Source organism: Aptenodytes forsteri, unplaced genomic scaffold (genome assembly GCF_000699145.1).
Source record: "Aptenodytes forsteri isolate BGI_AS27 unplaced genomic scaffold, ASM69914v1 Scaffold54, whole genome shotgun sequence".
Taxonomy (NCBI): domain Eukaryota; kingdom Metazoa; phylum Chordata; class Aves; order Sphenisciformes; family Spheniscidae; genus Aptenodytes; species Aptenodytes forsteri.
The window spans coordinates 2,122,672-2,149,545 of NW_008796044.1; the positions used below are offsets into that span (position 1 = coordinate 2,122,672).

The window sequence follows — 26,874 nt, forward strand, 5'->3', positions numbered from 1 at the left end:
ACTTCTCATTGCTTAACAGAATACAGTGGATGAATTTATTTGAAGAGCCCATGCCAGAATTGCTGCATTATTAAACCAGTGTAGGAATAAGGATATGGAACTCTGCATCCTTCTTCGCTAGAACCATACAAAATTATTGGCAGGAATGCTAGTTATAGGTATAATTTCTAAATAAATGAGGTGTGGATTCCAGCGTTATGCATACTTTGAATGAATCATGGAAGAAAATTAATGCGCCTCTGTGCCATGTTGCATGAGTCACAAAAGAAAATTAATAATCTAATTTTTGTATCAGTTAGGACTCTGGCTAGTTTGGCAGCTTGTGGGGATTGAAGGTTTACTGTGTTAGGTTCCCCTAAAAAGATGCTTTAGTTTCTTTCTTAGATTTTAAAGATAGACAGTAAATCAAATTGTCTTACTTTCATTGCTGTACACAAACCCACAGTATGAGGTGACTAAGTTAACACTGTACTTATTTTCTGGTGTTCCCAAGTAATTGTGTGTTGACTTTCTGCATAATAATGCTGGTTCATAGCAAAATGGTGAAGCAGAGCCCCTTGTTGTATTACCTGTCATCTCTGCTCAAGTACTTGCATTGTTCTCTAGGTAGGCAATGAATAATCTGCTTGACGCTGACTTTGTTCTTTGGGCAATGCAAACCCCTTACTAAGGAAAGTCGTATTTTTTTTAAAAGCACAAGCATTGACCTTCACTGAAGTCCAGCAAAATGTTCTGAGCAGTTGCAGAGGACAGCCACTTCCTCTCTCATTCGTGAAGCCTGAAAGACCATTTGAGATGTGACTTTCAAAAGCACTCTCCACTGGCATAGCTCTGCAGACATTAAAGTCAATGGGAGTTTTATTTCAGTGGGAGCAGTCAAGCCAAAACTGAATGCCCTATTTTATATGTCAAATTTGCAGGAATGAGTTACAAGAAGTAAAGCTGTTTGAAATAATCCAGGCTATTGGAAAGAGAGAATGCTTCCATCAGCAAATGATGTACAAACCCCAACAAATACTATGCCAAGAAACAGAATAACAGAATACTCCTGTTTGCCTTAATATGTCTGTAGTAGCATGTGTGCGCTACCTTGCTGTAAAGTACGGTTGGGAAAAAAAAAAAAAAGAAAAGCAGTGGTAATTACAGATTGTCAGTGTAAGTGCCACCAGCATGAAAGGCCACTGGGAGCTGAAATCAGGCTCAAAGGGAGCTTGGGGAGCATTTAATGCCAGAGCTTGGCCATCAGCTCAGAACCTACTATTATTAATATGAGCTGAGGTATTTCTAAGATTGCATTTAAATTAATGGAGCAAACCAAAATGGCATTTATACTGAAAGGAGACACCGGGAGAGAGTAAGTAGCTAATAAAGAGCAGTGTAGATTGGGCATTCAATATGTGGTGGAAGTTGCACATCCTTCCTGGAAGGAGCTGTTTGCAGTCCTTTGGTAGTATTTTCTATCATATTAGTTCTGTCTCTGAATTCGCCTGGGCTCTGTTCTTGTACACTAACCCCAATTGTGCTCCAGGGTGTTCCTGCAGTTATAGCGTAAAGGATGACCTCTTGTATCCAGCACCTTTTTGCATGGGTGGAGTGGAGAGCAGCTCTCCGTGAACCTTCAGCTTGTGCTTCTCCATGCTGCTTCCTCTCAACGCTCTTCTCTCTTTGGCGCTGCCTAACTCTGACTCTGGCTGTTCATGGGGTTTTCCTTTGTGCTTGATCTAACCATGTGGTAGAACAATACGAATTGAACATGGTTCTGTCAAGCACCATGGAAGGCTGCATACTCCCTGCCGCATGGCATGCTGGGATACTTCTGCTGTTTTCAGAAGCATCAAAAGGTGAGAGATTCCCCTTTTCTCACAGGAAAAATGAAAAAGGTGAAGTGTTGCTTAACCAGACTCCCGGGCGCTGCAGGGGGGAGCCCTAGTGTTGTTTGCGACAGACTTTCCAGAGGGCTTGCATGCAGAATAACCATTTCTAAGTAATTAATCTGTTTAATTGCTCTTAGAATGCAGAAGTTAGGCATCCTGTTGATTAATATGATTCAAGGGTGATTCCAGCCATACCTACAGAGATGAAGAATCTTTTTTGTCTTCTTACCTTATAAATAACGTAAGCCACATCTCTCTATTTGAGCTGTCCAGTGAGTCCTACTTGAGGTAACTTTGGATGCCGCTTCTGTAACAAGATGCCTGCTACTTAACGTAACTTTGGACCTGATCTGAGCAATCTTAATGCACTGGCATTTCATTATGAAGAAGTATACTGCAAAAGAACTTCAGAAGAGTCTGCAAAGCATTGTCTTTTATCTCTTGAAATGACATGGGTAACATGGCCTGTATGAAAAGAGGATTATCCAATAGTTGCATAGCACAAAGCTGAGTCAGTATACCCAAATGGACCATTTTAGCTTTGAACAGCTTAGATAAGATCTTTAACATACTTCTGCCTAACTTCCCCCCTCTGTAAAATAGAGATAATTACACCTATTCATAAAGGACTTTGAGAGCCTCATACAGAAGTTTTCTTATATGGAAATACTGCCTCATCTTGCAAATTTGTTACATATCTGTTGTGGAGCCATCAGAAGAAGGACATCTGAAATTCTTAGATTTTCTCTGTAATTACTGATAAGAATTAATACTACCGATGTGAAATTATGACAAACAACGTACCTCCTTTTTTTTCCTGAAAACCTATGAGAATTGTGATCTAGTGGTTACATGAAGAAGTGAGTGTCGGGATTCCTGTTTTTTTGTCCAAGTTTTAGACCGAGTGATCTCTGTGATCATATTTTTGTTACCAAATTTGAGGCAGCTGGATCCATCTTTTCTAGAATGAATATATCAGGTCAGTATTCAAGCCCCTGTTGAGACAGATAGATTCTTTCCAGAATAGATCATCCAGCACTCCTTTTAAGTCCTTTGGGCAAAGCTAAGTTTTAAAAACTGAAATCAGGTTTGCTAAGCAATGCTTAAAAAGAAGAATAGGACAAAAAGGTATTTGTCTCTGTTGCTTAATTTCTTCATGTGGGTATTAGAAAGGCACCTAAAATTTTTGAGCACTTGGAAATGTGGTGTTTCTTTATCTCATACTGCTGTTTTGTAGAATGGCATGTGTGTTTGTTTTATGATACTGAGGAATTGCAATGCCCTGGTACCTGATAGTGGTGACACGTAAGTTGCGAAATGAAAATATCAGAGTAACTAGCAACTCAGATAAACACAGTTGCCCTCAGTTAAATACAGGCCTTGCTGTTGCCTTGGCTACTCATTTTACAGCACACTTAATTATTTTTAATTTTGGAAATTACTAGAAACACCCAGGTCATGTTTTACATTCAGCCAAGCTTCACAGAGTTCTCAGCTACAGTGCACACATGCTTTCAGGTATAATAAAATTACCAAATGGCTGGTCTGGAATAGTAAAATGAAGCCAAGTGTTTCTTCTGTGCCTGTCCTGCATCTCTTTTCCATGGCTTTCCACAGGTGATTTTATAGCATGCAAGAAGTACTACACGCACGTGATGGTTAATTGTACTTCCTGAATCCTGTCATGTTCACTCAGAGCCCTGCAGTAGTACACCGATAAAGCCCTGTGTGGAGAAATGGATATACGCACTTAAATAGTTCTGCAAGCAGATGGCTGAATTTCACATTAATATCCCAGATGGGAATATCTTAATAAAGCAGCCACCTGTCCAAGTCATCTCAAGGCTCAGGTCAAATAGTAAATTTTATCTAGTCTTTGGTAGGTGATTCCTGCTGTCTCACAGTCTAATGGATGACTGAGTATTTGCTGAGCATATACATGCTACTGATTACTTTTGACTCGGTGCTTACCTGGGTAACTTAGAAGAAAAAAAAGGAAAAGGAAAAGGAAAAAAAAAAAGAGAGAGAGAGAAAGAAATAAAAGTACAAAGGTGATGTTTGCTCCCTTCCTCTTCTGCTGAGCTGAGAGGGCTTTCCCCTGTTGCAAGCATGGAGGCAGTGGACTGATGCCCAGGCAAGATCAACTTCTTATAGCTGATGCAGTATGGAAGGTTGTATGCCATCAAGAGAGAGAGACTGCTAAGTAAAAATGTGGTAAATATACTTTATTTACTTTGCCAGAAAGCTTGAGAGAAAACCAAAACCTGATTTTCACCCTCTAATATTATATACCCCTTTGTCTCCTTCATAAAGCATTCCACTTACTTTCCCATTTTTCTTTTTTCCCATAGGAAGATGAATCTTGTATCTATCAGTAGATTAAAAATTATACTTAATAAATTTTTACTCTGTGTAACTTCATGATGTTTGTGATTATTCTTTCAAAGAAAGCTTTTATAATGAAAATTAGAAGTGGTTCTTCAAGGGTTAATTTGGGGATTTCCAAGACGCTTTCTGATCACTGAAAAATTTTGTTGGGTTTTTCAAGGCGTACTGTAATTGTCACAGTTTTTAATAAACTGTGGTTTGATAACTGTTCATCTTTGGCATTATTTCCAAGGAATCATAAACAGCCAAATGTACTGTCTCATAGACCTAAGAAAGAATAGCTGTATGTTCTTGTAATCAAGCCATAATACGCTCATCACTTGACATTTTAGCCTGACTACCAAGCCTGGAATTTTTAGGACTGGAAATCAGATGGGGTTTTTTGAAAGGGTAAGAGTTTAAATGATGGTGGTGTGGGGAAAGGCTTAGAGTGTATTTTTATAATACTTTAAAATGCCCAGTGGTCCTAATATTTTAAGTGCTGTGCTGTCAAGCTAAAAAACAGTAGCCAAGTCTCACTTTTGAGATGTGTAATTTACAATAAGCATGTTAACCTGCAAAGTATTTAGCACCACAGAAGTGGTAAGGTACAAAGCTGTATGTGATGTTTCTCATAATCTAGTTCGGAATTACAAAACTAAACTGAAGTGTGTCTGTGGAATCAAAATGTTAGATTGCCTGCAGAATTGCTTGCTTTCACTGCATCGCCCTGTGGAGGTAATGTGTAACATAAATTAAAATAATAGTGGGTTTAGGTGACTTCTTTTTTCTTACAGAAAATAATATGCGGTCATAAAATGAGCAGTGGTGTATTTATCAGTCTGGGAAGGGGAAGCAGGTGAAGAATGTCATCAAGTCTCTAAAAACAAATTTCAGCTCAGGTTTAATTTTTTATTGATGTTTTCAGGTTCTTAAAAACTGAACTTGCTCAGATCGTTCCTGAGAAAGCCTTGCAATTGACTTTTAAAACGCTGGAAAAGAAAAAATACTTCTTGGTGGTTATGATCACTGGGCATTACACAAGGTTCCTAAGACAATTCTGGTGCTTCCATTATGAAATATGAAGTGAGTGGGCAGGTATTGCATGGCAGGGTCTTGGCAACACTTTGCTTACATACACATTTATTAATACTCCTGGTTCCTTGAAGCACAGAGATCAAGTTTCCAACCTGCTGTTATTAAAAGAGAAAAACCAAACCTGAAAAGGACAGATTAGTTCACTGAGCCTAATTGGAAAAGCATTTCATTAGAATGGGTCAAAAACCTAGTCAAAGAGGTCTGGCAATCATGGTATTATGGTACATTAGGGAGTGCTTCTCACTAAGTATGGTCTACCCGTTCCTTAATTAAAATGAAAATGATTTAAACTGCTATTACTTTCCTCTGCTGTTTGTTTAACATAGTTAATAAAGGTATCTAATTGTTGGAAAATTGACAAGGTTCTCTCATAAAAGATTGCTCTCAAAAATAACTCTAATAGCTGAGGTCTGAAAATTTTGGGCTTTTTAATGACGTCTTTAAAAATCCTTTGTCATTTGAATGCACCAAGATAGCTCCTGCTTTCATGAGATCCCTTTTCCTTGTTGCTGGACTAAGTTCCAAATGGGAAAAAGTGACTGCTGGAGCTCCTTTGAAGCCGACTCCAACAGCTAATTAGAGGTGTTTCAAAAAATACCTTAACAGGTAGGCTTGTTAGACAAGGAATTAATCTGTCAAGGGAAGAGTGAAATAACAGAGGCTAGTCTTGGGAGTGATTTGAAAAAGCGCTGAACAAAAATCTTTGGCAAGTATTAAAATTGTGTGCAGGAGCTGGGAGCTGACAGGAGGCGGTGTTGAGAATAGATTCCATAAAATCTCTGATTGCTACAGTTATCAGGAGCTGTTTGCTGGAATATATTTTCCTTTTATTGCAGGGTCAGAGGATTACAGAAGTAAATTCACCGGGAAGTGTTTCATGGACCTTGTCTGTCCTGAGAAGTGTCGCTGCGAGGGAACAATTGTAGACTGCTCTAACCAAAAACTCACCCGATTACCCAGTCACCTTCCTGAATATACTACTGATCTGTAAGTGCTGGCTCTCCAAGATGTGCTCAGCAGGGCGTGTTGGTTTTCCTAGTTTTTAAAGGCTGTAAAAAGGACTCAGACCAATTCAAGGCACCTTCTACTTTAAATCCCTGTGTGAAAAAGGGGAAGTTAATTTTATTTAAAAGGAGAACCACAACTCTCTTATTTCCTTATCATTCATGGCAACTGTGGGGATGAGAAAGGAGCCATGGCCCTGTGCATCAGCTGCCTGTGTGTGTTGTCTTGAAGTGTTGACCTGTTATGTGGCCCAAGCTGTTTGGTTCCTTTTCATTCTACCTTTGAGTCATTTGTCTTTGCATCTGGTCATTTTTATTTAAGAAATGGATTAACCCTTTTGAGTTAAATCTGTGATCGGGAACTCATTCCATTTCAGCAGTGCCTGCTACTTGGGTGAAACGGCTCTCGCTAAAACTAATGTGTTGTTAAGCTATAAGTGATTTTATGAAATGTATTTGCTTTTAGAGATTCTTAGGAATTATAAACATAATATACTGTTAAATAGAGTGTGAGAAAACATGTTTATTACTTAGTAACTTAAGAATCTTGTTCTTTTGTTATATCAATAGCCCCTTCAAACACAATTCTCTTTTTGTGATAGTATTCTATTTATTGTACTTAAAGTATTCTATTTAAAACCCCATAAAAATTGTTGATCTGAAGTTAAGATAAAAAAATGTGAGAGACACATCCAGAAACACAGCAAAGTCTCTATGTAGAAAAATGGAGCTACATGTAATCAGAGAAAGAATTTTGCATCCCAAACCTGCTAAGACAGTGGCCTTTGCATTAATTTTGAAGACCAGTAGACTTTGATAGGAAAGGACCTGAAAGCAGATCCCTTCTGTTTACAGGGACCACATCTCCGATTGCATGTCTTTTGTAGCAGAATGCGTGAGGGAGGTTTAGTCACGCGAACAAGGCTTTTTAATGGTTAAGGTTAATAGTCCCTTATCCTGTGCATTGGAGGAAGAAGGCATTCTGACACTGTCCTTTGGCATTACACTCTTAAAGGCATTGTAAGCTTTTACTATAGATAGTCTTCCATGTTCCCTTTCCTTCAAAGCTAAACTCTTCACTCTAGGAGTCTGAGAGAGATGGCAGATAGTGTCTTGCTTAGCAAAGGTCATAGTTCTCTGTGTGGCAGCTCTGTATGTCACAGAAATATACCTACAGACATCTGTGAAGTATTAAATGTCTTTTTGTTTGTTCCTATCAGGCGTTTGAATGACAATGATATTTCTGTTTTGGAAGCTATCGGACTCTTCAAGAAATTGCCCAACCTCAGAAAAATGTAAGTTTGAGTCACTTGCTTGTTAGAATACATGCTGCCTTGGATTATAAGGAAGGAGGAAGGGATAATTTTTTTATAATTTAGTACTGCACTAGCAGAAATTGCTTTTTTAATGAGAATTTAAGGAAACTGAATGAGTTGCCTGAAAGATGGACAGGCCCAGTTAAACCACAGTGAGAGGTGAAGATCCCTAGGCTAACATTTCAGTATTTCTTTAGGCTATATTTCTTAAAGTCTTCAACTCATGGACACTGAAGGGAATTCTGTCCCAGAATTTATTCAGATGCTTATTGTTAGAAATGGCTACAAAGTTTAGCATTTGGGTTTTGTCTTTTGAATGTATTGCATGACTCCAACTATTGTGATTGTTTCAAATAGCCAAAGGAAAATGATATTACAAGATATAGGTTACAAGGCAGCTTCTTTTGATCATTATTATTTTAAGGAGGAGAATCAATTAGCTAATTTAGAGATCAGTCATTCAAATATATCTAAATAAATCTGTTAACAGTCTGAGTCCTGGCATTGTACAATGTATATATTTAATAAGAGCTGTGTTTTGGAAAGAGGATAATATGTTAGAAACCTCCTGATAGTCTCTAAATGGATCTTTCTGAAGTTATTTAAAATTTTTAACCTATGGTGCCATTGTTAATGTCTCATCTAACTGTTTACTTGTAGTAAGATTTTATTGCTAGAGTCAAGGTAATTTAGGGAAACCAACCAACCAGGCTTTCTGTTCTGCATTCATTTCACGTGTTTTCTGCCATCTGGAGCTTCCTAGCCATTTGAATCCATGTAAGATCTCAGTGGCTTTGGAGACAACTGTGGTGGGGTTCTTATGTCAGTTTTATTTCTGCAAGAGTTTCAGATGCAGCAGTGCAGGTTTGGGAGTGGGAGTTGTGTTTGTGCAAGTAGAGGCCACCAGACTTGGGGAATTAATCATATACATTAGCCTAGTATTTTAAGAATGATCCATAAGTTGTAGCTACAGTGCACTTAGAAAAAGTTGTTGACGTTGAAGTGCTCTGTTGTCTGTGCAAGTAGGTAGTAAATGGGAATTAAAAATGCATGGTATATAAAAGTATACACAAATAGGAAAGCATCTGTCCTCATCAAACCTTCAGGATTTATGTTTTGAAAGTTGGAGAGGTGTGATAGCTGGAATAATTTCTTTCATTTTATTTAAAACATACCGTAGGCAAGTTATGGTGCTGTCCTTCCTGTTCCCATCAATCACTGAGGAGGGAGGGATGCCTCGACAGGGCTGTATTGTTATGCATAAATGCAGCATGAAGCAGTTATGAGGGTTTTTTTAAGGGTTTGTTTCCTGTGAAACAAAAAATCTTTCTGCTCTGTTCTTGGCAGGCATTGAGAACTGAGGTGTACCATTGCAGTTCAAACAGATGGCAAAAAGTAGTTGTGCCCTACACCTCATAAAAAGTGTGTCTTATATGGGTTTTTTTAGTGGTAGCCTCCAAGCAGACACTCTTTAGGTAATCTTTGTAGTTGAGCTAATTTCTTGTGTTCTATCTGATGTTGTAAAGAAGTATCTCAATTGGAATAAAGGGATTTTCTGAAAAGGGTGTTTTTTCATATAAGCAGAGCAACATTTCAACCATAACCTTACTCAGTAGCTCTATCCTTAAAAAGCCAGATTAGACTTCTTTTTCCTAATTCTAGTTCCGTTTTGTGAAGGGAAGGGGTTACCAGAAAAAAAACAAACAAGCAAACAAACAACCCTTTCCTTCTATGTTATTATTTGGCCTTTACTAAGTATTCTTCTGCTGCTAATAGGCCTCTTTCCGTCATGCAAGAAGGGGAATGTAAGGAAATACCAGTGGATGGGATTGCCGCTGCTAATGGTCCTAATGCAGCAGCTCTGTGTGTGTGGCAGGAATGTGATGCATGTGCTCTTCATTAAGCCTTACTGCTGCTATTAAATTAAGGAGGAAGAATATTGATCAATTCCCCATTTTTCAGTGTGTATAAGGGACAAGAATTTTTACTGTTATTTGATTGGTAATGTTGACTCTGTCTCATCATATTCCTTGTCTGTTCAAGTTAAAGTCTGTTAAAGGAAAACAGCAGGTGGAGGAATCTGTCTGGAAATTGCATTGCTTCCTAGGCTTAAGAAAACAGTTCAGAGCTTTGCAGCAGCAGGCCATTAGCCTAAATCACCTTTTTTTCTTTATTTAATCTCTGTAATTCTCCTTCATCTGAAATGAATCTTAATATCAGGTACCAGAATATCTGAATGGGCATTTGAATGTTTGCCCTCTGATTGTCCTTCACTTCGGTTTAAGACTAGTTGCAGGTCTGTGTCAAGGAAATTTGCAAAGTAACTACTTCAAGAGTACATCAGTTCCACATTGACTAGTAAAGCTCCAGCATAATTCCAGAGATAGAGGAATTAGTTCTTCCTTCCTCTTGATGGGTGTTTCATCTTGGTGCCTCCTCCTCTTACATTAAGCTTAAGTGTAGCTTTGGTTTATAACATAAACACTGTGAGGTGGTCTGTAAATTGGACTTTAAGGAGGATTCAGATTTTACTTGCATTCTAAGTGTACACTCACATTTGTTCTGTTGTCACTCAAGCTCCGTCAGTTGTCCATGTCTGTATGTGTGGTGCTGCGTATTGCAGTCCCTTGGGTTTTCTAGTAAGATTCCAAAGGGCAGTACTCATAGATTTGGCATTGACATATTAGGGATGCTCCAGTGTGTATACGTGAAAATAGTCTTTAATTATATATTCACATAATAATTTTCAGTTGGACTCTTGTCCCAATCCCTTGCTAGGTTCCTCATCTCCTGATTCAGTGCGGTTTCTATTCTCACCGTGTTTTGCCTCAGCGTAAGGCCAGTGTCCTGTCCATCTTCTCTCTACCTCTCTCTAGCCACTGACAAAACTCCTACTCTTCTCACTCAGGCTCCCTTCCCTAGCCCTCACACACAGTTACTCGGCTGCATTGCCTTGAACTGTTTTTATAGCCTTCACAGATCTCTCTGGGGCCCCCTCTCTATCCAGCCAAGGACATTACTTCTTAATACTGCCTGGAATTGGTAGAGTAGGTACTTGGACAGAGAAATGTGCCCAGTCCCAAACTTTGCACAGTCTGTAGCTCTGTGTCCTGCACTGGTCTTGAGAGACATGAGAAGATGTCATCTGAAGAAGAATCTGAAGTGAAAAAACCTCTGGAAAATTAGCTCCTAAAATTCAAATTTTCAAAAAAATATGTCTTGCAGTCTCCTTGGATTGTGGCAGGAATCTTAAATCTCTTTGTTGGAGACTAAGGATTCAGCCAAATCCTAATACATTTTCACAGGGAAGATGTATCCTTTGAATAAAACACCTACATGGTAGTTATCAATTAGCAAATCTGAAATCAGAATTTATTTGAGTGTTTTGGGCTTTTCACAAAATCAGAGTTTTGAGATATGAGAAAAATGGTATTTTGGTTAGCTTTATTTCCTGGAATAGGTGAACTTCCTTCTTTTGTTTAAAAAAAGAAAAATAAAACTAAAAAGTGTCTACCTCTAAACATGAAAATGACATCTGACAGTTCATTCTGTTAAATCTTGCCAATGTTATAAAGTAAACATAAAAAAAATGGGAAGTGTCAGACCACCTTTGCAATAGGTGGTACTGCCAATCCCACCTCTAATATATAATTAGCTTTTGGGGTGTAATTTGTCTGTAAATATTCCTCCTAAGCTGAATCTTATTGTATGATGTGTCAGCCCAAGATTTAATAAATTTTAATGCAAAACAAAATTGAATTCTTGATATAGAAATGGAAAGGTCACAGATCCATAATGCAAAGTTATGCCACATTTTGTTTAGGAATTAAATTGCTAAGATTACCCTGCTGGTTTTTAAAAGGTTAACGTGTCTGCATATGCCTTTTTTAAAAAAAAACTATCAACTTCAATAATTAGCTGCAAAATCCCGTATACATAATGCTATTTTCATAACCTAAATTTTAATCCATCTTTACGTTTAATGCTCTTTACAGTAGAATAAAAATTCCTGTAGACAGATGTAACCCGATTCAGAAGTAATTTACTGGGTTCTCCAGTGGGTTTTGCAAAATGTCTTGAACTCTGTGTTGCTTTCATTGTGTTCTTACAGTATTACCTCACCTGATCTGGCAAGTGTAAAGGTATGACTTGTCTCTGAAAGCTAAAGTCACATTGCAGTGACTTCCAGGCTCCAAGAACTGTGTTGCTAGTCTTTTGCAGGGTGGTTAGAAAAGAGCAATTTGAATCTGCTCGAAGTGCAGGAGAAATACAAAGGTGCGTTTCTGAGCTCCATAGGAGTGGGAGCGGCTCCACGACTTGGGTTTTTGGGGGTATCCTACCCCTGTGAGATAGAAAGGCTCTGGGACCTGCTGTCCTCCAGCCCTGGGATCTGGAAGCTTCTGCCTTTCACAGAGGAGTATCTTGCCAGTGGGAGATCTTCTCACTCAACACAGCAAGATCTTGCATCAGGCAGGGGTGAGGGGCAACACTACCATTCACAGAGGTAAGGTTTTGACTTTTGTGGAAGGGAGCAGTTCTTTGCTCGCAGCAACTACCAAATTAAGCATGAATCTACCACTGGAGACCCCACGACTCCCTGGGACTACCTCAAGTTGTTAATCAGTGGAAAAACCCGCCAGTGCTTGGGGACTCCCATGGCAGTGGGAGCCTGGAGGGGTCTTCTGGCCATGGCAGACAGGTTCAAGCTCCAAACCCCCCTGGGTGCCTAACTCAGTGGGAGCAAGGAGATACACTTGCTTGCTGAAATGGGATGCTGTCCCACAGGGAGAGGCTGCAGCTCCTAGATGTCAGCTCCAGAGCCTGCCCACTCCCTGTTGCGTACGGGAAATCAGTGGGACTGGCCGTTCCCACTGAGGTCCCAGCAGCTGTTTCTGCAGAGAAAAAAATGGCAATGAGCTCACATTCAAAATAAAAAGGTGAACTGCCATACTTCATGCACTGCTGGGGATAAAGGGGACTGACCTCTTTTCTTGGAGAACAAGAACAATAAAAAATATTTACCTCAAAACCTGAAAGGGACATCTGACAGTTCATTCTGTTAAATCTTGCCAAAGTTACAAAGTGAACGTAGAATATGGTCTTATAACAGGAAGTGTCAGGCTGTCTTGGCAATAGCTGGTACTGCCAACCCCGCCTCTAGTATAAATTGCTTTTGGAGGCTTAATTTGTCTGTAAATATTTCTCCTACGCTGAATTGTATGGAGTGTCAGCCCAGGATTTAACACATTTTACATGCAAAATAAAACTGAATCATGATAAAGTTTGCAGACTAGAAGTCAGTTGAAAAAACAGAATCTCAAGTTTCTTGGGGAGGTAAAAGTAGTTCGTGTCCTTGGAAACAGCTGTTACCTGCTGTTCTTTCCCCTAAGCATAAATTTTGCCATGGCAATTGAGGTTGCAGTCATCTGTCACTTGTTATACAGCAACGGACTTTATTTTCTGGAAATGATATTGTAGAGTGTTGTGGTACATGGCATTTGGGCTCATCATGTGCCTCCCTTTTTTACCAGCGAGGCCATCAGTCTGCTCTGCTGAATGAATGTAGGAGTGTCACTGGGCATACTTCACTGTCTGTCTGTAGTATTTAAGACTTTCAGTGCCATCCTGCTTCTGAGAACAACTTGCTCTGTAAAAGCCAGCCAGACTGTTGGTAAAAGCTGTAACATGTCAGCAAACATCTTTCTTCCAGAAGAATGCAACAGTATTGGGGTTTTCCTCTTAACATATACTTAAAAATTCCAAACACATCATCAACAGACAGAAATATTCTAGGGAAACCCCCCCCTCACAACAGGTTGTTTGTATGATAAAGGTACAAGGTTCAAGGTGAGACCAAGCAAAGCCTTTGCAGTTGGACTGCGCTCTGGTGGTTGTTCTTGCGGGAAGGTCTGTCGGTAACGCAGCGATGAACAGCATGCTGGAATGTTAAAATTGACCCAGCAGGTACAGCAGGATGAATGGTTCTGTTAACTCTGAATAGAATCCAGCTTGTTCTGTGTTGGTTATAAGATCGACAGAAATAATATTATTATAAACTTTAGCCATAAAGTAAATAAAATCTGACTGAAAAGTGAGCTGTGTGAACAATGTCACCTTGATAACTTCTTAGATCTGTTCATTTCCTATTCACAGCCCCATATAAAGTAAACCCAGGCTTTCTGAAAAAATCTTTTGACCTCTCGCCCAAAATAAAAGTCTGGATATAGGATTAAATGTTATCACCAGGGTAAATCAGGGAGTCCTTACGGAAACAATAACCTTTCTTGAGTGACCAGGTTGACTACAGGTTCCCATATGGGTCCTGCCAGAGGGTATAGGTATCTTGGGAAATACTCAAGACATTTTCTTTTCCACTGTCTTCCAGTATTGAAGAAAAATTCCTTATAGAAGCTTAGCATTGCAAGAGGAGGGGGGTTTCTATAATGGGAGTTTGCTGTAAAGTCTGTCAGAAGTTTTTTTCTGATAAAAAAAAAAATTCCTTGTCAAGTGCTATGATCATATATGAAGGATTCTTTTAGTGCTGGGAAGGACAGAGTAGGGCTCTCTGAGTTGCAGAGCAGGCAAAAGTTTCACTGCTTTAATTTTTCAAGGTTTGTATCAGCTGATTATGTTTGCTGGTAATTCTAGACTGAAAAGTATGTAATTTCTCATGTTTATCGTTCTAGTAGGTCAGACTTTAAGGAGAATACTTTTTTCTTTTTTGAGTGAATAAGTGCTGTCATCTACCATATTTTTTTTTTTGTTGCCTTATGGTATGGGAAGCTTTAATTCAGGAAGACAAATGGAGAAATCCAGGTTGGCAGAACATCTGCTTTGACAATACTCCAAGTGGGATTGCAGGGCAGTGTCATCTTTACGTATTTATTATTGTAAAGCTTGTCTTTTCTGTGCCTTGCAACTTTGATTTGACCATAGCATTTAATTTTGGATTTTCAAATCTTTTGCATGGGAAAGGTATATATAACTGCCGCCTTCTGAAACTGCTAGCATATTTTTGGATAATTTTTTGTTGTTGAAATGATCAGGCATTATTAACTCAAATGAGTGAAGTTCCCTATCTACAGAAGTTCTTTGACAGCAAGAAAAATTCAGATGGTGTGGATTGTATAAAGGTGCCAATTCCTTTGCAAATTATGGACAGCCTTTTTCTCCAATATTTGCTCTTTTTTGCCTTGAGTATCTAATCACCCATTAAAATTGCACCCATTTTTAAATATACGTGACTAAATATCTTTTAGATAGCAAAAACTAACTAATAAAACTTTGTAACTACAAGTATAGGTCAGTTTGCAATCTGTGAATTGAAAGTCAAAGTCTTTGTGTATTATAGTAAATCACCCTCCCTTCCCACTGCAAACATTTACTTATTTATTCATTTATTTTTGTGCAAATATGCATCATGGCATGATCTTTACCAGGAGAAGGATCATTGGGAGCAATTATTTATGCCAGCATTCAAAAGAGATGCTGAGCTATAAATATTTCCACTAGAGAAATAGCTGAGCCCCAAAATTAAATGCATATGTCAGAATATCCTTCCTTGACTTGCTTTGACACTGAACATAAACTCTTCATGTGAGTGTTAGCACAAAGTACTAAACTTCTGGAAAGCAAAATCTGCATGTAAGTATTTCTACATGTTTTTATGTTATTTTTGGCTGATTGCTGGCATACTCCTATTCTTTCTGATCACAGAATGCACAAGAGGTGATGGGCCACATGCTGTAGGGCCCACTATCTGACAGTTGTTCAGCAGACATAAACCAGCATACTCAAGTTTCCCACATGAAACATATCTCCAAGACTCAACCTTTTTTTTTTTTTTTATTAAGTGATGACTTCTGCAAAGACCAAGACCCACATTATTTCTATCTGAGGCCAGGCTGTCCTGTTGCCATGTCTTCTGTCAACTTTTATCCCAACAAGATTGCCTGTTCTTCTGAGCAGAGTATCCCAGGTGTTAATCTGATACCTTGTCATTTGTTTTATATCACCTGGAATTGGATTTTGAAACTATTACTCATGCTGCGTGTGTACTGGGATCATTTCTGGAATAACGTGCTATTCAGTATGAGTAATAGTGTTGGAATTTGGCATCTTCTTGAGAGCAAGAGCATATCTTTTACTTTCTCTTTTTTGTTGTAGGCAGTAAAACAAAGAATAGTGTTTCCTGTCATAAACCTAAACAAATAGAATTATTCATCATAATCTATACAGGGCATCATAGGAGATACTTGAAGTACTGAGGCCCAAGGTTATAATGTGCTTAAGGCCTTTTATATAAATGCTTTAAATAATTAAATGCCACTTATTTTTATGCATCTCCAATGGCATTTTATCATTCAGAAGTTTTCTACTCACTGGGGTTTTCACAAATATGAAATATTCAAAAGATTAATTTTGCATTTCATCAGAACTTTATTTGACTTTGTAGATTGAAGTTTTCCAATGTTGATCTATAAGCAAACATCTTGAGACTGTATAGGCAGAGTAAATATTTAGAAAATAATGCTGTATATTGCAGTAGCTGTGAATTGAGAATTAAGTGATACTCATTTCATTTGGAGTGGTGGTGTTAAATTTAAGTGCCTGGGAGTTCATGAGTGCACATATTAAATTTTGTATCAGATACACACAGTCGCACAGTTTTGTATGTTACTCCAGCGCTGAGTTTAAAAAGGGTAGAGGTCCTGGTACACTAAATCAAAGCGGTCCATATTTCAATGTGTGGTACCTATTTCAATGGTAGTAACATTAACTGATTCTTGCCAGATGAGCACCCAGTCCCTAGCACGGTCCATAACTTCATGGACATTAATCAGATGTTAGAAACCCCCACTTACTGTATCCCTGAGACCCTTGTAAGCAAGAATGACATGAGGTGTAAGAGCTGGTAATTCCATTAATTTAAATACTCTTGATATACCTGATATAATTGTGGTTTTCATGAGTGAAGGGGAGCTATTTGTAAGTACAGTAGGTATACGTTTGAACTTGAATGAATGTCTCTCTAGATAACCACTAAAAAGCACATATTCTTCCTATCTTCCTCCTTTGAGCATGATGACACGTTTGGAATAGAACGCTAATAATTATCTTATTGTGACTGATTGTGTCCTTCCAGAAATCTAAGCAACAATAAGATCAAGGAGATCCGAGAAGGCACATTTGATGGAGCTTCAGGAGTGCAGGAACTGATTCTGACAGAGAATCAACTGGAATCAGTGCATGGACGAATGTTTAGAGGCCTCACAGGGCTAAAGACATTGTAAGTGCAAAGACTTGTCTTTCTCTGTTCCTGTGTAAGTCGAGTGGGAGTGCTCAAGTTCAGCAATGCCTGCTAAAATATCTGTTACTAGACAACAAGCTCTAAGGCAGGGTCTTGTATCACTGTCATGAAGTCTTCAATATATTTCTAGTCCAGGGTAGGTTTGAGATTTATCAGTTTTTCAAGAATTTCAGGAGTAACGTGACGGTGAACCTCTCATGGGTCAAATTTGGGCACTTTTAATCATTTAATACTTTTATTATTTTGTTATTTCCTATGGAAACAAGACATATAGGAACGTGTTTGCTATCTATTAGTCCATCCTCCCACTCTGTCTCCACCCAAACTGGAATTGTTGGTCTGCTTAAACCAAACCTCAGAGGAGGCTAGGAGCCTAAAAGATTTTTAATATCCTACAAACTATATGAAATCAGTAGCTTGCTTGGGAGAGCAGAAAGACACAAGTTATTGCTGCCACCAAAACAGGTATAGCTAAGCAACTTTAAGGCAGGCATAACCAAACCGTTACAGGTCCTGCTGCCAGAAGGTAGCTGGCTGCTCACTCTGCATCAGGTGTAGTAGCCCACGAGCACAGGCAGGGCTTTGGACTAGCCACTGCATGCTCTTTCTTGCCCATACCAACTACCATAAAAATTATGTGTGGGTATATTATTAATGTGGTTGTGGTTGGGGAGAGTGTGAAGGAGACATAGAGCACAAATGCATAGGAAATCAGTTTGGCATTACTTTTGTGCTTAGACAACCTTTGTAATTTATTTCTGAGAACTAATGCTTAGACGTAAACTCATAGTACCTAACACTAATTTATTTTCATGTTAAAAGTTATATTGGAAGAAGAAACACAGACAAGATTTCAAGATGGTGTCTAATCCACCCCATCCACCATCCTGAGAAGCAGTCAGGGACTAGGCTTCTGATGACAGCAAAGACTCATGCCAGACGATGTGTGTGATCTGTATGTGAAAAATACCTCTCTTGCATAGTCTTCCCTGCTGTAGAAAGAAAGCACTTGACTAGGTGGATGCTGTCAGTAAATAGACTCTAGGAATCAAAATGCAATTCAAAATCTGCAATTTATTCATTAGCAGCAAATACTTCTTATGTTGCAAAGTACCATGGCACAATTATTTCAGTCCTTACTCAAGTGTAAAAAGAAATCCAAGTTTCACTTCAAGGACTTTGGCCTGTAATGATGAATAGGGAACTTTTCTTTTGCTGTTCCTTTAACATTTTTCTGTGGTTACAGCCATCTGTTCCTTAATGTATGCACTCTACTAAGGGATTTGAAAATACTGTCCATAGATACTAAATTAATTTTTATACTGTAAAGCAGCCTGTGGCAGTCCTCCTAAACAAAATTCAGCATTCTTTAATAAAAAGATGCTTAACATTCAAGCTATCCTGCTGACCTGACCTACATTTCCCCCAGCTGATAAAGCAGTCTAAATATACACAGCATGATATGAGGATCTGTAAGTATAAGTTTTTCTTCAAAAAGGGCACACAGTGCATGCTGAACCATGATACGAAACCAAAGGTTTTGGCTTGAGGGACATATATTTCTATCCATTAATTGACTTTCTTTGAGCATTAAAATTGTGGTCTTTTACAAAGAAGCCACGCTGGACAGGGTCATGGTCCAGTTTTTAAAAGACTGTATGTTTCCTGAAATGTAATAAATCACTGTGCAAGATGTATTGGCATCCAAATTCGGTCGTCCTATCTTGCAGTTGCAACCTGGCTTCCAGGCAGCTTAGTACTCCACGTGTAAGGTGTGTGTCTCTGTGCCCTGTGACTCTTTTCTGACATCGTTTCACCCCAGTTGCAGTACCAAAACTATTGCGACCGTAGTGGCTGCGATGGTAACTGCGCATAGAGAACAGTAATGCAAAAGCAATGTAATGTCCAGGTCTTAAACACTGAGTATTTGTGATTACACTGTGAATTTCTTTCCAGCCATATCTAATCTCTCTTTGGTGTTTTTCAAGTATCCATTGATGTAGTATCTGAATGTCCAACTGGCGGATACCAATCTGAGATTTAAATCCAGACTTCTAAGGGAGTCTGAATTTTCATTGTTCACTGCATGAATTTGGTACCGAGGAATTAACCCTCCTCAATTTGGAGGATCAATTCACTGGAACAGCAGCATGAGCTGCATATATTTTCTGGATTTTTGGTATTATGCTTTAATTACTGAATAATTTTTCACCTAAGTAGGAATATCACAACTGTGTAGTGATGTTTACAGACCCAGATGGTGACTGGTATGCAGTGTAACAAGTACACATGAGCTTTTTTTGCTATGGAGTGAAACAAGATACTACAGTCTTTTAGATTAATTAGGCTTTATCATCGAGTTCATTGTTACCATAACAACTCAGAGAGATGTATCTTCCAAAACACAGCACTGATTCATCTGGTACAAGCACTGAGCAAAGACCATTTTATAGGATGGTTACTGCTTTCTGTCTTGTCAATTAATGATTATAACGACATTTCAGAGCTTCTGTTAGGTCTGGAAATCTTTCCTAAGCTATTCCTTCATTTCTGCTGAGGATGCTGTTTCCTTCCATACTTTTGCAGTGTGGATTACAAAAACCATCCATGATAGGAGTAGAAGTAATGCAGCTAGTATTGTTATTGTCACACCTTTCTGGCAGTCTTTCTCAATTGATCTCTGAAATACACCTTCACTTACTCTCAGATATTTACTAAATTAAGACTTAATTGTTTATTTCAAGTTTGCCACTAGTCATAATTGTAACTGTATACTACTTTCAGATGTGGAGCTCCCATCAGCCTCTAACAGTGTGTGGAAGAAATGCGTTTTAAATTCATGAGACAATGTTTACATGAATTTAGCCCTCCGTTAGCTGTGTTGTACTTCAGCAATCGATAGAGTACAGTGCTTGCCAAAGCATCTGTTGATGCCCTAGATAAAGGACCTCCTATCCTGAAATTATACCCCCTCCCAGTAGTTCCTAATTCCCTGTTTTAATCCTTGCAGGATGCTGAGGAGCAACTCTATCAGCTGTATAAACAATGACACCTTTGCTGGACTGAGCTCAGTGAGGCTTCTTTCCCTGTATGACAATCACATCAGCACTATCACCCCTGGAGCCTTCAGCACATTAGTCTCTTTGTCTACAATGTAAGTTATCTTTTTACGGTATGAACATGTCACGATGCTGTTATTCAGTGCTTTCCTTTTAAGAAGACAATGTTTGAGTTTCAAAATCAAACTACTTATTGTTCATATATGGAAAACTTCATTTAGGGAAAGAAAACCCCATCCTACTGAAATCGCAGGTTTGGAGGATTCAAGATGTGATTTAGAAAAACATTTGAATTGCTTCAGCTGGAGTGGCTGAAAAAACTTTGAGGTTGCCAGCCTCAGGCAGGATGACTGCGTGTTTTGCCGTGTCACAGCCTAGTGCAGTGCACAGCAGAAGTTCATGTAAAACAATCTCTGCAGATTCAGAAGTGCATAGCTTATCATACACCTTAGCTCCCTGAAGCTGCTTTAGTTTTAGTAGAGTCTAATTTTGTAAGAACAGCTTTCTTGGATTTCAGTTAAATCAGTTAAATATCAGAAGAAATCTACTAGCTAATGCTTAGATTTTCAGAAGAGCCTAAGAGGACAAAATACTCCAGTCCTACTGAATGTGAATTTGAAAATCCCAGCCTAAGCTTTTGTGATAATTCTCTTATATTTCTCAGTCCTTTTTTGAAGTATTTCCCTTGCTTCTTAAATATCTTTACATGCTTTTTGTAGTGTGTCCATTTTAATAAAGTACAGACTGATAAATATGGAAAGAAAGTCTGCTCTTTGTTTCCAGCTGTGAATGGGGACCCTGATGTTGCTGTTAATGGAAGTTGTCTGCTTAATTCCCTTCACACTGCCCTGAAAATACATCCTAATTGTCCAGTCAAAATAAACTATTAGTGCTATTGCATTTCAGGTTTTGAAAGTATTCTCCATCATGTTTGGGGGAAGAAAGAAGTGTTGAATCTCAGCTATTTTGTTGCTCACACTTTCATTTTGTTGTTACAACTTTTCACCAGCAAATCAGTTATCATTCTGGCATTATCTCCATGCAGCATAAAGAACCCAGACTTTTCTTCCATTTACTTTCTGTAGTCCCCAAAAGCCTCCTTGAAATTGATGGACAAAGAGAGAAACACAACCAGATTATTTTTATTGACTGTTTTCAAGTCACAGGTCAAAGCGAGTGGTACTTGCTGAAAGCTTGTTCTCACTGTGCTGCAAACAATGCCTGCCTGCTTCTCGCGCAATTGTCTCTGTTCTTCCTTCTGCGGATCCCTTAATAGCTGTGACTGTCTGAATCAGTCTATAAAGTCCCTACCTTGTTTGCATAGCAGCATCTTTGTCATGTTTTGTTAGAAGATAGCCTGTTTTTCTTCTTTTTTCAGCTGTGGATAAAGATGATTACAATTTGTAGCAATAGCAATTAAAGCTGCTGCTAATTAGAATGCATTGCTTTGGCACTGACTTATAGTCATGTGGGTCTGGCAGGTTCCTAACTGTGTCTTGATGAAAAATTTTGTTCTTTGACACATTTTCACTCTGTGCTTGATCCACAGACAGGAGAAGGTGTGCTTTTGACTTCTTTAGACATTGGTTTAAGGCCATAGTGATATTTCACATATAAATGCAAAATTCAGATGTGTTCATTTCCTAGCAGTACTCCGTTGTAGGTGGATATATTACATGACAATACTACTGAAGATAGATAGAATGACTGCTTTTCCTGTTCAACCCACACTTTGTGAGTTAATCGGGTATTGTAATGACTTATTTTTACATCTATTAATGTGAGCCAGAAATTCATACAAAGTTTAACATTTCCATTTTTATCATGGCATATTTACAGCACTAAAAAATATTGCTCCTTTTGTTATTACTCTTTATGAGTCAGCCTCATTGATATTATCAAAACACAAACAGCTCTGAAAATAATGCCCTGACTAATGGTTTTCAGTAGAGGACGAACATCTATTTTGTAGGTTACTGGTAAAAAAATAGCAGTTCTTATTATTTATTACTAGTTTAACTAGGTACTGTAGCATCCTAATTTGAAGTGTGCTTGCACTTCTTCATACAGAGAGTTCGGTCATGTCTTTCAGTCCTTACACAGTCAAGTGGGCATGTTTGCAAGCAGAACTGGTTTTCCATGAATTAAACATCTGACTATTCTAGTATAAACTTAACCTGAATTCCAGGATATATTTTCAACCTAATTTTGACAATATCCAGATGCGTTTCAGCATGTTTTTCTAACAGGTCACTAGAATCCATTTAAATAGTTAATATTCTATGGCTTTGCAATTTTTAAGAGACACTTGTAGTAGAATATGCATATTTCATTCCTCAAGACTTCTGTCCCCCCTTGATTTTAAAAATATGTCTATGTCCTTGAGTAAACACTTATGAATTTTATGCTAATACGACATCTTTGCTAAAAGCTCAATTGCTTTGTTTCTGTTTGAGTGGTTAAATCACTATCTTACGTGTAGAAACTCTGATTATGAATTTTTATAACAATTTGTCTGCCCAACATTTCTGTTTGTGATTTGAGAACTCCACTTGAATAGCCAGATTCCAGAATAAAGCTTTTGCAAATAATTGGCCCTTCCAGACTTTCAATTGCTTTTCAGGTGAAGTGGGGAATCTCTTGTCCCACGTGACACTTTATAGAGAGCCTTGATCTTACATTTTTTCCAAAAGTTGCATCACAACCTTGCCATGGAACGAGCATGTATGTAGGCACATGTATGAACTTCATACTACATTAAAGCAAAAAATCACTGCTCTGCAGTTGGGCAAAGGACGAAATTTAGATGTTGCTAAAGTGGCAGGAGGACGTGTGTAATGTGTGACAAGATAGATTTGTCCTTTTTTTCCCCAGAGTTATTTGAATTTCAAAACAGTAGATTTGTTTATTTATTCATTTTATATGTAACAACTTATTTCTTTCTTAGTTCCTAAGAAAAGCATAATCCAAATTCTAATCCAAGGGTTTAATAAATTTTAGGTCATATGTTAACCTGCGTTTGCCAAGAAGAAAATGAGGGTTTGTGCATAGTTACTGCTGCTCAGCTAGTGAGTAGTAACACATTAAGTCAAAGCGACCTCTCGTCTTCAGAACAGGAATAATTACTTTTTTAATGGGAGCATTTTGTAGATTGAACGTTCGAATGTTTCTGAAAGTTTTTGATATGTCCCAGTAAGATGCTCTCTAGATGTGCAAAATGTTCTTTACATTCAGAGCTGCTGTTTTTCCAGAAACCTGATTATATACACCTGCTGTTTGTTTCCAGTTGTGGATTATTTCATTCTAAGGATTTGTGTCATGGAAGTTGTTCTGTGAATATGATCTCACTCTCTTCCATCAGTGGAACAAATGGCCTTTGAAGCATTGGTTCACTTAGCATTGGAGGTTTAAATACTTGGTTTAAACACTCTGTTCATGCCAAAGTATGTCAGTATGGAAAATATACAAGGCATCCTGCATGTGGTCCCATTATGGATTAAAGAAAATGGAAAACAATTCAGAAGGAAAGTAACTAGAATTAGAGTAATGCCTTCAGTGCTTTTCTGCACATTCTGTCTGAAAGCTCCTGTGTAACCTGTTCATTTTCTCACCTTTATACAGCAAGTTAGCCTTGCCTTTGAATCCTAGTCAGCATGAAGTAGGTTATTTTTATTATTGAACATTATGCTGAGTTTTTCCCTCCCCCCAGTTCTCCTTCTACACAATGTACAATAGTCTGTGCTAGATCCACATGTAATTACACACCCAGAGCTCCAGGCTAGTGCAGTGATTGAACTATGCTTTTTTACAACGCAGAGAGCAGCTGTAAATCATATTGTGGGTATGTGATGTTGGCCTAGAACCTATATAATTTAGGAACTGGTTTGGGTTTGTTTTCTTGCTGTCACACCTCAACTGTGCCAAAGGTTTTTTTCTTCAGCACTATTGTTTTCTAAGGAGTTGCTTGGCTGAAAACCTAATGTGATTTTGACTGCATGTTTAGGTTTGTAAAAGTATGTTGCAAGTGAAGACTTACAAGGTCTCCAGCTACTGCACCTGCATTTGAAGAGCCTGTTTCTTTAGGGCCTTAAATTTTTTTGTCTTTAAGATATGCTGTGTTTTAGAGAAATTTCGTTATCATCTTTTTTCTGTACTACCAAAATAATAACTCTCGGACATATTCACATATGATGTGAGAATTCCATCAGCATTAGTTTAGATACTTCATTTTCCATACATGGGGCTCTGACAGCTCATTTTTCTTCAATGAGGCAACCTCAGACTGAGGCTATTGATTCTCCCTGTCTTTGTACATAAGATAGTCAGCCTTCTTGTTTTACAGGGATATCAGCCTCTTTCCTTCATCTGAAGTTCAGTCATAAAAAAGCTTACACACAAATTATGGATAGGCGTTTCAGTACAGGACTCCAGTAAAAAGTTTTTTTCCAAGATTCTCAGCACTAAGTCTAGTTAGCTTAGAAAGATGGTTGCTTAAAATAACTGTCACCTTACACTCCTTTCATTCAAAGGATCACAACGTATTAAGAAATAGAAATGAATAATATCTTTTCTATACTGACTATCTATGTTGCAGATGCTCCGCTGAGAAATTGCTATACATCTATGTTTTCATGGCTTGACAATAGGATGGATAGGGCTTTCCTTTTTTAAACACTGCTAACCCAAGCTATGTTAAGAATCCATCCTTCTCATGGAGGCTGTCAAATTGTTGCTTTGGGTACTGCACACCACAGTGCCGCAGCTAGGCTGCAACTGTACTTGAAAGATATTTTGGGAGCTGTAGCAAGATTTGATGCAGACCTCACAAAGTTCACAAGGCAGCAGAGCAGACGCTTTTCACTACAGATATACTGACCTTAGAAAGCTTCATAAGAAGTAGCTTAAGCTGACAGTGCTGCTTAATATATGTATATATGTACATACAGAGTGCTATCCTTACTACTTCAGTAGGAAACCCAAATTCAGGTTGCCAGTGGCTCCCACCCGGCACTGGTTTGTATGGTCCGTAACACGGGCGAGTGGAAAGCATGAGCGTGCTGGGGCAAGGAACAGTGTGCTAAGCCAGCTTGGCTGTACACATAGGTCTGTGCTAAGGGCTAGCAGTGCTAAACTTTTCCATGGCATTACCTGAAGTAATGACATTGAAGATCGTGCATACGTGGGTGCAGTGTGTGAGGTGAGTTTAGACTTGGCTGTGAGCTGTAGCTTGGGTTGAAATCCACTATAAATACAGCTCTGGTAGTAACGTAAGTATGTCTAAATAATAGTTGTAGCAGGAAGTACTTTGGTTTATAAACATATATATATATATATGCACGTGTATATATTTTAATTACAACCCTCGTCCGCACATGTGTATATATTTTAATTACAACCCTCGTCCTAGTATAAAACCTGCATAGAACATCCCTGATCTGTAATACAGAGGAGGATCTTGCAGAAACAGATGGCAGGAAGGAGCTTGGTCTTGGAACCCATCATCTTTCTGTAGTTATTTCAGTATTTCTGTATGTTCATGTTTGATGCAATTATGTCTTGTTCCATTTCAGTAATTTGCTGGCTAACTCCTTTAATTGTAACTGCCATTTGGCCTGGCTGGGAAAATGGTTGAGGAAGAAGAGAATTGTCAGTGGAAATCCACGCTGCTTGAAACCCTTTTTCTTAAAGGATATTCCAATCCAAGATGTAGACATTCAGGACTTCACCTGCGACGGTAAGAAAATCCAGTTCAATTCGGCATTTATGATAATGTTGGCACCTCTGTGAGGACCTCCCTTCCTATCAAGCAATACTGCACGGTGAACAGTTTAGTGATGAGGAAGACCGCCATCTAGAGCTGAAGATCATTGTTCCCTATCAGGAGTTTATTTTTATTCTTGATTTCCAGTTTCTGAATTTCTACTGTCTACACCTAAATATAAGAATGAATTTATTATAGACAAATGCTCTGCTATGTATAATCCCAGTATAATCCTGGCCCTTCCTCCCACTTCCTTATTCATACACTTAGTGAACACTCTGAAGCCAGTGGGAATGGTGCTTGCTTGGAAAGTCTTAGTTTTGGATACTGTTCAGTTTCACCAATAAGAGGTGTGAATACAGGGAAATAAAAAAACTTAGATATTATTTCAAATGACTCAGTGATGCTTAATGCTTTGCCGGGTCCATATAGGTTTAAAAAAAAAAATCCTGACATTTCTTTCATTCTCCAGGTAGTTCTTTGTCTTCTGATCAAGCAGATTTTAGAGAAAATAATAAGGAGAAAACTTATTCACCAGTCACTTGACTGGTGAATGCACCGCCAACTTGACTTGTAGGCTGTGTTTGCCTGTTAAGACCAGATATGCTGGAGCTGCAGTTAGTCATATCTCTAAAGAGACCATAAGAGTGATAGAAGTTTCCTACTTAGAGTAGAAATTAATTCCTGTCCTAGTCCAGCAATGTGGCAACAGGCCCAGGTGCTTGGGCTCAGAGCTCAAGGGACACAAGTTTAGTCATTAAAGAATAATTTGCTTTTAGTTTGGGAAAAAAAAAAAAAATCCTGGTTCACAAAATGACATTCCACACTTGGGAGCTTTCTCTATCATAGAGTCACTCAGACAGCCGTGGTGAATGGAAGGTAGATGGTGGCAGGGTGTAAAACACAGAACATAGGGGAAAATTGAATATGCTGAAGAAACATGCTCTTTCTGCAGGTTTATGAAAGACTGAATTTTGTTTCCAGTCATTAAGCTCATTAAACTCAGCTGGGGAGAAAAAGAAAAAAAATCTTCCCTGTTCTGTAGGCTGGTCGTGCTTTTCCATCCTTCTGAATACAAATGATTC

The 26,874-nt window shown here is 38.5% G+C and overlaps 1 protein-coding gene across 1 annotated transcript in view; it reads left to right on the forward strand.

Annotated features, from left to right (window-relative positions):
• The window catches only part of SLIT3 (slit guidance ligand 3), a 553,189-nt gene that overhangs the window by 419,194 nt on the left and 107,121 nt on the right, over nucleotides 1–26,874 (forward strand). Inside the window, exons 15-19 of the mRNA XM_009285701.1 lie at nucleotides 6,176–6,326; nucleotides 7,564–7,638; nucleotides 16,805–16,948; nucleotides 19,980–20,123; nucleotides 25,599–25,762. Of these exons, the coding sequence (XP_009283976.1) occupies nucleotides 6,176–6,326; nucleotides 7,564–7,638; nucleotides 16,805–16,948; nucleotides 19,980–20,123; nucleotides 25,599–25,762 (678 nt within the window). The remainder of the gene's footprint in view (nucleotides 1–6,175; nucleotides 6,327–7,563; nucleotides 7,639–16,804; nucleotides 16,949–19,979; nucleotides 20,124–25,598; nucleotides 25,763–26,874) is intronic.